The sequence below is a fragment of the Trichechus manatus genome, unplaced genomic scaffold (assembly GCF_000243295.1).
Source record: "Trichechus manatus latirostris isolate Lorelei unplaced genomic scaffold, TriManLat1.0 scaffold00026, whole genome shotgun sequence".
NCBI lineage: Eukaryota > Metazoa > Chordata > Mammalia > Sirenia > Trichechidae > Trichechus > Trichechus manatus.
Genome location: NW_004443962.1, coordinates 3,144,954 through 3,155,214, shown reverse-complemented (window position 1 = coordinate 3,155,214; position 10,261 = coordinate 3,144,954). Strand labels below are relative to the sequence as shown.

Sequence of the window (10,261 nt, the reverse complement as noted above, 5' to 3'; positions counted from 1 at the left end):
GCACACATCAGCTAGTCTGGCTTCCATCCCCGCCACCCCACTGAAATTGCCCTTGCGAAGGTCATTAACAATTTCCTTGTTGTGAAGTCCAGTGGGCTTGTCTCCTTAATTTTTTTTTTTCCCGCATTTTACTTGACTCCTCAGCAGTATTTGACATAGTTAACCTGGCCATCATTTTCGAGACACTCTCCCTTGGAATTTTGTGATACTTTACTCTTTTCTGTTTTTTTGCTACCTCTATGACTCCTCATTCACCATCATGGTTCCACTTGCTCTGCCTGTTCTTTAAATGTTAGAGCATCCGTCATTTCTTTTCTTACTTCTCTTCTCTCTCTACACACTCTATATGGGTGATCTCATTGCATCAGTGGTCACCTGTGTGTTGAAGCCTCCCAACCTTATACCCTCAGCCTAGCTCTCACCACTCAGTTTTAAACCTGCAGATCCACTGACTACTAATGTTACTTGGGTGGTCTACCAACAGGTCTCTCAAATTCAACTTATCTAAAACAAAGCTTACCATGGTTTCCCTCCACTCTGCTGCTTCTCTGTTTTTTGGTATCACCATTTATCCAAAAACTAAAAAAATCCATTGCCATCAAGTCGATTCCGACTCATAGTGACCATATAGGACAGAGTAGAACTTCCCCATAGGGTTTCCAAGGAGCACCTGGTAGATTTGAACTGCCAACCTATTGGTTAGCAGCTGAGCTCTTAACCAGTAATATCGCTCTGTGTGTATGTACATTTGCATCTTTTTTGTCGTTTTCTTCTCTTCTCATAGCCAGTCAATTGCAATTCTTTTTGTTTTTTCGTTCTGAATCTCTGTTTCTGTCTTTACTCCAATCCCATTTTTCACCACCCTAAGTTAAGGCTACCATCCTCTCTTGCCTGGATCACTATAGCCGTCTTTTCCCCTGTAATCCTTCTTATTGGCATTAGTGTTTTTTTCTAAAATATTTTAGATCATGTCACTGCTCCGCACCTAGCATAGGATCATATGTACTTGATAAATATTTGCTGATTAAACAGATGAATGCATGAATGGGATTTTTTTTTCTTTTATTTTTTAAGTCTTAGAAGTTAATCATAGATTTTAAAATAAACATCGATTGTATTTCTTAAATAGATCTATGTAGTTCTTTTATGAATTTCTTTTTATTATAATGTAGATTTTTTGATTTACAGTGAAACCTGTGAGAGCTGGAACTCGACGGGACCACCTTGTTTTTCCAGGTCTCACAAGTTTTCCACCTTTGACAGGGTGCAGTCTTAACACTTTCCTATCACTTGTTTTAGTGGAAAATATTTGTTTTCCTTCTCTGACAGGTTTCTGCCTTACGTAAGTTCTGGCTTTTGCAGGTTTTACTGTACATCTACCGCATTGTTTAAAGATAGAATTTGATTTTAAAAATTGAGACATGTTAGATATCCATGATCTGACAGAACATGTGCTTTTGATTCTGAGTAAATAGGATTTGGCTCTAAGCTCAGTCACTTAATACATGTTTTTTCACTTTGTGTTACTTAAACTTTGAATTTTATCATCTGAAAAATGAATATAATACATACCCTGTGGCATTATTGTAAGGATTAAGTGACTGATGTGCTATGTGAAGGTGCTTGGTACATAGTAGAAATTCAAAAAATTTGGATTTTATGGTATAATGCTACAATATCAAGTACATATTATAATACTACAATTTTAACTTGAAAAATTTCATCCTACAGATAGTGTGTGTACCAAATCAGTGGCGTATAATTATGCTTACCATTGTTGCTGCCAATGCCCTTGTGTCTTTCCTGGTGGAGGTAAGCACTTCAGATGCTCAGATGACTATCTTGCTGTTTTGGGATTCTTAGCAACTTAATGGTAGTTGGGAAACAGGACAGGTAATATTATGGAAACCCACAAACAGTCTCATTTTAGCCAAATTCATTTAGCTGATAGTAGTTAATATGAAAGGGTATGACTTTCATGAGCTGATAGTAGTCACCTTAAAAGGTATGACTTAGCTGCACTCAGGCAGATAGGACATAATAAGCAGTGAGATGGCAAAAAATAGTGATTGGAGGAGAAAAGAGAAGCTTGGTGCCCATAAATTGGTGAACCAGTACCCTGAAACCAGAGCAGACATCTGCTACCCATGTCTTATGATATACAGTAAACCTCCCGTTTAAGGAAGGAATGATTAACGAATACTAATAACAAGAACAGGAGCCCTGGTGATCCAGTGGTTAAGCTGCTAACTGAAGGGTCGGTGGTTCGAAGCCACCAGCCGTTCCACTGGAGAAAGATGTGGCAGTCTGCTTCCATAAAGATTACAGCCTTGGAAACCCTTTGGGGCAGTTCTACTCTGTCCTGTAGGGTGGCTATGAGTCGAAATTGACTCGACGGCAGTGGGTTTAGTTTTGACTTTAATAATAATAAGAGTATTGAAAGTAAAAATTAATGATCATTATGGACTTACCTGATCTCAGCATTAGTTCCTGGAACTTCTTCCTTGGTGTTGACTTTGTGAGAACCTCTGGAGGTATTACATGCTCCATGGTATGTTGTATAATGACCTTCCTGTTAGGATTGCCTTTGGGTCAGCTTCCCTAAAAGGAGCTGGCAAGTTCTCATTATTGCTTATCAATAAGCTTGTATCTCCTCACAGAACTATTATAATTCATTTCTACATCAATGAAATGGAAGAAGGAGATACAGTTGTGACTTTAAAGTTAGGGGGTTCCATGGCACAGGCTTTTGAATTAAAATTAAGGTAATTTGTGGGGAAATATGTATACTTCAATGACAGTAGTTTTTTACTTAGAAATTAGGCTTAATGCCAGTTACCATTTTAAAAAATGACTGTGCAGCATGGATGTTATGGTACCACTCTTCTTAAATTGCCCAGTGCAATGATTTTTGGACATTAGCACACCCAGCATGTCACATTCGGAATGTTTGCCTTTTTCTACACTCTACGTTTATTTTTCATTCAAATGTCGTTTACTAAGATAAAATTTTTTTTAAACTGGAATTTTTAGGGACTTCTTTCACGATCCCTTAAGTCATTCTTACTGTGAAAATAATTACTCATATTGAGCTCTGATGAAATCATACTCATTTTATAGATATTAGATACTAACTCAATGAAAATAACTTAGTGTTAAGAAAAAGACTTCATATTACAAACATTGTTTTAATATGGGAAAGACCTGAGGATTCTTACAAAAGCCATATTTTGTGGAAAATTTAGAAGTCCCACTTCAGAATTTTTATGATGATTTATATTTGTTACAAAGTCCTGCTGTTACTCATTATCCTTTTGCAGTATTAATTGAGATTCTGTGTGTGAAAACTAAAATCATGTTTTTCACCTGTGATGCAGTATTGTGTGAGCCTTTTTAAATGTGCACATTAATAAAGAATGACTTAGCCTTTTTAATTCTTAATTCACTGGAATATCTCTCAGAACGTCTTCCTTGACATGGTCCTTGGGAAGGTTGTGGTCAGTCGAGACAAACAAGGAGAATATCGCTTCACCACCACACAGCCACCACAGGTTGGAAATCAGCACTTCCTATGAATTCTTCACGTATATTTAGGCTCTTTTAGTTGTGTGCTCTGCGTTATGGAGGGTGGTGTTCTGTTATATGTTGCTTGAATGTTTTTTCCCATGCCTTGCATCTCATTTCTTTTAAGAAGTTCTAGACAATGCCTGACACACATTTGTTTACAGGCTTTTCAGGACTTCAGAAATTTCTTATGTCTCTTTTCCATCCCAATCCTAATCTTCTATGTGTGTGTAAAAACCTTAGTTTACCCTCGAAGATGAGAGTTAATTTTTCTATTTTATCTGCTTTAAATATTATATTTTCAGTTTTCCTGAGTCCCACTAGAAGCCAGATGAGACTCATGAAAACGAAGTTTTAAAATGGGAATAGTTTCTTCTTGGATCAGAGCTCACAGACACATTTTGAGGAATTGTTTCCGATGTTTTGTCAGTGATTTTGCCTTACTTTGGCCAACTGTTTGGCTTACCTCAATTTAATGTCTCTCATCATTCAGAAAAAATTTCAGAGACAGTGCTCATTTTCATAGAAACCATGGCTTAGGACTTTTTGACTTTTTGGGTATTCATAGCCTGCTTTTTGAAAGATGTGACTAGCTTTGTGGTTAAAAAGAGAGAGAGAGAAGAGAAACATGACTAAAACACATTTCCTAGTATTAGGGTGTTGAAGTATAGCTCTCAACAGAAAATACAAGTTTATTTTATAGACTTATTTTTTAAACAGATATCACTGAATCAAATATCTCTGAGCCAGCTTGGGTGGGTGTAGAGAACTTGACAGTGTTAAGTCTCACCCCCTCATTATCTTACCCCTTGCTTTTTGTTGATGGGCAGTGGGCTTTACAAATGTGAGTTGTAAATCTTTCATTTATCCTCAAGCCACAAGGAAGCTTACACTGTTTAAGAAATTGGATTCCCGGGCATTTCTGAGTTATTCGGTTTTATTTTTATTTTTAGCTTTCTTAACCAGGGACAACTTTTCAAGCTTTATGTTGGTAATTCAGTAGGCTTGATCCGCCTGCATAATATCAGAGGATTGTTTTATAAGAGGTTCTACATCAAGCCATTTCCTTTCTCTACTGTTTTATGAGGAATAATGATGTTTTTATAATGATGGGATGAGTCTGGAATCAGCCTCAGTTTCTTTTTCTCAAAGCAGTGTAATGTCCACTTGCTCCTAGTAGTGGGGATGACCAAAGCTCAAGTCCTTTAGCTAATTCTCTTCCCTCTCTATTTTTTTCCTTTGATTACTTCACTACATTGCTTCAGGGGTTAATTTTGGCTCATTATCAGTTAAATATTTGCATTGGCAAGCCCCACACTGAGGAAAATATTTAAACTGAGTTTTCAGCTTCTCCAAAGAGATCTCTATTGATTAAAACAGAAAATGCATGTTCCTAAGAGGAGTTATACCCTGATTTACTCAAGTGAGTACCATAGGGCTCCTTTGCAATATCTGAAGTCCCTCCCCTTGCTTTTCAGCCAAATTAAATAGCAGCAAATTCTATGATTTGCTAAGATCTCTGTTTTCTAATCAATTTGTTGATAAGTATCTGTCCCCCTTATTTTTAAGAGTGTGTGACTTGTGAAGTCTCACCTCTGAAGTGTTCAGGGGACAGTGAAGGTAGAGAGTGGTCTAGAGTGGGCAGGCTGCAGTGGCCCATGTGTTGGTTGATTCTAAGGATTACTGAGTAGACAAGAATTTTTGTCTCCCATTTCTGTGGTCATGATTAAGAAAGCAGCATTTTTTTAAGTGGCTGGCTTTAGAGAGTTTAAATAACCTTTTAGCACAGAGTGATGTACTTTCATCTTTGGACATTTCTATGTGTAGCATGTTTTCACTGTTCATAGTTGTGACTCTTCAAGGGCCACTCAGTTATTGGTATTACCATAAAGCTGTGGCTCTCAACTGGGGACGATTTCCCCCCAGAGGACATTTGGTCATGTCTGGGGACAGTTTTGGTTGTCACAGCTGGGGTAGGGGGTTTGCTACTGGCATCTGGTTGGGAGAGGTCAAGGATGCTGCTAAACCTTGCACAATAAAGAGTTTTTCAGGCGAAAATGTCAGTAGTGCTGAGATTAAGAAACCCTGTCGTAGGTGAAAAAGAAAGTAAAGTTGAGAGGAGCTTGCTGCTCCTAGGACTTCTGTGGCTGTTGGGATTCACTCTCCCATCGCCCCTGCTCCACATCTGCCCTCTCTGTACTCTTCTTTTCTAGCAAACCCATTAGGTCTTCTCAGACTGCAGCTCCCAGCCTTTTATATTGATATTGCGGATAAAAAGCTCTGTTTCTTCTTCCTTCCTTACCATGTAGGCCTAGGGACCATTCAGTTGGGTTGAAACTGGACCAAGGCTTCAGGCCTTAGCCAGTTGAATTGGGAAGTCAAGAACCTCACCTGGAAATCTCTGGTAACCATGTCCAGAATACCTGGTGGTCCACAAGGCACTTTACAGCATATGTATTCATATCACTAGATGGGCAGTGATTAGCAAAGTTGACCTTGCTTCCTCCATTGTAAACCACACCACACTTCAAAAGAAAATTATTGCTGAAGGAAGAAAAAGTTTTAACTGAACTCTGTAATAGCATAATAATCTTAGCATTGTGAAATGTTATAGTTTATAGATAATTTAACATACAACACCTCCAGGATCCTCCCAGTCTTAAGATATTTCTAACTTTGTTTTAGAAAAAGATAAAGAAATAGAGCATTAGATAAAGAAACAGAGCATTCATTTGACTTGCCAGGTTATGTATCCCATGAATGGCTGAGGTGGCAGTTGAATCCAGGGTTTCTGATTTCAAAGGGAGTATTGTTTCCACTATGCCACATTTCCTTATACATCATACATCATTTATGGGACCATGAGGATGTCAGCTCATATAACAATCAAATTCCGACATGGGGACGAACAGTAGCTACTATTAGCAATACCTACTATATTGTAGATGCAGTGGGAGGCATTTTGTATACGTCTGCTCTAATTGTTACAACCTTGAGAGAGAAGAGTATCTTGGGTCTCTCTGTTTATCCGACTTTTTACAGATGAGGAAACAGTGTTGGAACTAGAATTCAAATTCAGGCTTACTAGTCCCACAACTAATGCTACAAAACCTCCATCTATTGTTTAAAGACCAAATTGACTTTTAGGCATCATTTTATTTCATAGTAGACAGGTTAGACATGTTCTGCTTGGTCAGCTGAACATTTGTGCAGCTAACCTAATTTTGTTGGAGGAAGTAGGATTTTTACGTAAGAATAACCTATTTCCTATGCTGAGTATTCTTCTCACTGATGCTCAGTAGCCTCAGTAAATGTCTGTTGCATCAGATTGAAAACAGGTTAAGTAAACCATTTGCAGATAATAAGAGCTAAAGCCTTTATGTTGCTATATATTTCTCCTGTAATATTTTTAGCAGCCCCAGGCAAAAAAAAAAATGCTTGATAAAGTGATTTTTCAAGCAAGGATACACATGAAAATGTCTTAAACTGCACTCTAGACCTAAGCTCCTTGCTGCTGAGTCGTTTCCGGCTCGATGTAGCAACAGCAGCGAGTTTTGGGTTATGTTTAGTAAACTGAGACCACTTAGAGGTAAATATGGAAATAGGATCACTGATTTTGACTCTATTCCCAAGCATATGAATGAAGCTAGTAATTCTTCTGCATGTTATCATGTAATTTTATGCTGCCTGAGGATTTGTGCCTGATTATGTTTTCCTTTTTTGGGGAAAAATTCAAGTGTTAACCATAGTCTTTATGCTACTAGGGTATCATTTAAGCTTATTTAAATAGAATGTTAATTATGATTGTCTGTATTTGTTTTATATTCAGGATTGGTATGGAAGAGGACTTTCATGAAAACCAGAGTACCATTATAATACTTTTTCCCACAAGCATGGCTTTATATTTTACATGCTACTCATGAAAACATTACCTAAAAGACATTGCTAAGAGTGAACTGGCATTTGGTTCTGGAATGAACAGCTTGAAATGATCTGAGAAGCAGGAGAACTTTAGCTCTAGATCTTTTTGGAAGCTCTTTCTGGTTTGTCTGTTGGTCCATGGCATCCCCTCTCCCTTCTCTGGGGAATGTATTCGGTTATTTAACCATTCCTTTCAGAAGCAAACCAAAAAATCCAGTTGCTGTAGCCACTGTGTTCTCCTGCTTCAAGGATTTAATGCCCTAGATATTTTGGGAGACCCAACTGTTCATTCTAGCCCCTGTGATGCCCACCTCATTGCCTTCTTGTTGCCCAGCACTCACCGTTCCCCCAGCTTCCATCATCTCTCCTTTGATTTCTTTCTCATTCCAGTATTGCCTCTAGCACCTTCTGTTTTCCCGTATGGTGAATGGTACTGTGTTTGAGAGTGTTTGTGGTATGTATTTTGTGTGTGTGACATTTGGGGGAGGTGAGGGTACAGGAACAAGATATGTTTCTAAGTACAGTGGAGGGGGATCCTTAGTGCTTAAAACAAAATTTTTTTTTGAAATTGTGATACATGTACATTGCTTTTAATAGAAATGTGAGGATTTTTTTTTTTAACATGCACTTTAAGGTAAAAAGAATACTAATCAACTGTGATTCTATTTGCAGTTAAGTTAGTTTTAATTTTATTGCTTGCCTCACAGCGAATTCATATATATGTGTATGCTTTACATTCAAATACACTTGGCTGTGACTTTCCAAACTCTTCCTAAACTCCAGTTTCATTACCATTCAACCCGGCAGTCTCATCGGACTGATTAGGCTGATTCTATTACATTTCTGCTTTTTTAAAAGTCGGCAGTCAACATTAGCCTTCTCATGTGATCCTTTAACAAGTACTACTTGCTGTAACATAAAAAGTGACAGCTTTCAGATTGATCTAGGAACAGTGATCTCTTCTGCAGTTAGACTGAAGAATGTAAACACGTTGGGAAAAGTAAGGTCCGAGTAGTTAGCTGTCATCTCAGGTTAAGTGTTAAGGTTTGTGTGTACGAGCTTACACTGGAAGGGAATTGTTACCTGTAATTTGGACCACTTGAAGTACCCTCTGTATAGTCTCTTCTGTATCCTAATGCTAAGTACTTCTTTTAAGGTGGTGGTAGTAACTCTCTTTTTTAGCTATGACAGTCAAGAGGGCTACTAGATGAATAATCTTCAAATCTTTTCCCCCCGGAGTCTAACATAACTTATTTGTGACCACAATTTTTGCCTTTAAATTCTTGGTAGCTATGCAGCTTAGTGTGTTTAGTTGATGGTAAACTAGAAGACTTTTAAAGTGAAAAGCACTGAGTTATTGCTTGCCACACTCTGGGTGCTGCCTCTTGCACACCCCACAATTTTAGAGAAGAGGGGAAAGAATACCCAGGGGGATTCCTGATGGTAGTCTCCGTAAGTTGAGAAAAACCTACCAAATGAAGTATTTTTGCTCTTCTCCCTTGGTCAGTTCAGTGTTTCGAAATATATTTGTTATAGCAAATTTGCCTTTCTTGATCGTGAAGTTCTGGGATTACTTCAGTTGAGATTAGAGCTAGCTGTAGTCCCTATGTGTATGCCGATTGGCAAAACAAAGCAGAAGAACATGAGATTTAAATTTGCTTTGGAGAAGCGACAGCCAAGATAATTAAGAATTGGCCGCTCTTCAGAGGTGAACATAAATAACTCGTGGTATAGGTGTTTAGTTTGATTGAAGACAAATTCTGAGGATATCTTCTGGCCTGCTATTGTATTTACATTTCTTTACGATAACCAGAAACTCTGCTTTCTTGTTTTCTTAATTATTTATCTAAGATCACATTTATTAAAAACGTCAGGATAGATCGGTAGAATTTCAATGGCAGCAGAGCTTGTTATAATGAAATACTAAGTAAGGAATAGTGCTTTTACCTTTCTACGGCCCTCTCTCTCATTATGGGACACCAAAGGAAACCATCATTGTAAAATGAAATGGTGGTTTTTTTGTTAATGAGAATATGATTTTGAAAAAGTGATTGACGTTATTAAGCATGATCTAAACCCTGATTTCCACCTAGCAATATTTATGTCATGCCTAAAGTTTTCAGAGGTGGCAGTAACAATAATAACAATGATATTTTTACACTACTCTCTCACAAAAATGATCAAGTGGCTAAGTTGCCAGGAGCCGTAGTACCCACAGGTAGTTTGGCATGGAATATGAAAGTTAAATATTCAAGTGTTTTCTTTTTGTGAATAAAGTTATTTCTTAATATATTAGACATTTTGTGTTACAGAATCATAGAATCCCAGTCTATTACTTTAAAAGGTTTTTGGTGCACAAGAGGATAGGTACATACGACTAAATAAAATGAAGTAAATTACATTGATAACAGATCTAATCCAAAAAATAATCTGTCCCGACATGACTGAAAGCTGACTTTTTTACATGGATTTTTGTGTGTGTGTGTGTGTGTGTGGTTCTCAGAAGTCATTTCCTCTTATTTTTCTGTGCCAGTACACTATGGTTTAGCAGCCTGTTAAAACAACAAACCTTAAAAAGGTCATGGAAGCCCCATAGACACATCCAAACTCCCTGAGGGACTGAATTGGTGGGCCGAGGGCTGTGGGGACCATGGTCTCGGGGAACGTCTAGCTCAGTTGGCATAACACAGTTTATAAAGACAATGTTCTACATTCTACCTTGGTGAGTAGTGTCTGGGGTCTTAAAAGCCTGTGAGCGGCCATCTAAGGTACTCCA

The 10,261-nt window shown here is 37.9% G+C and overlaps 1 protein-coding gene across 7 annotated transcripts in view; it reads left to right on the top strand.

Moving 5' to 3' along the window:
• Window positions 1–10,261, top strand: part of ATP13A3 (ATPase 13A3) — a 100,225-nt gene that overhangs the window by 89,053 nt on the left and 911 nt on the right. For 4 of the 7 annotated variants that reach the window (XM_023728715.1, XM_023728714.1, XM_023728711.1 and 1 more), the window contains one exon: window positions 1,732–2,309. In XM_023728715.1, coding sequence (XP_023584483.1) covers window positions 1,732–1,871 — 140 coding nt within the window. In that variant the 3' untranslated portion in view covers window positions 1,872–2,309. Of the gene's footprint in view, window positions 1–1,731; window positions 2,310–3,461; window positions 3,552–10,261 lie in introns of those variants that run through there. The other 3 variants (XR_002823604.1, XM_023728713.1, XM_023728716.1) reach the window with 3 other exon arrangements.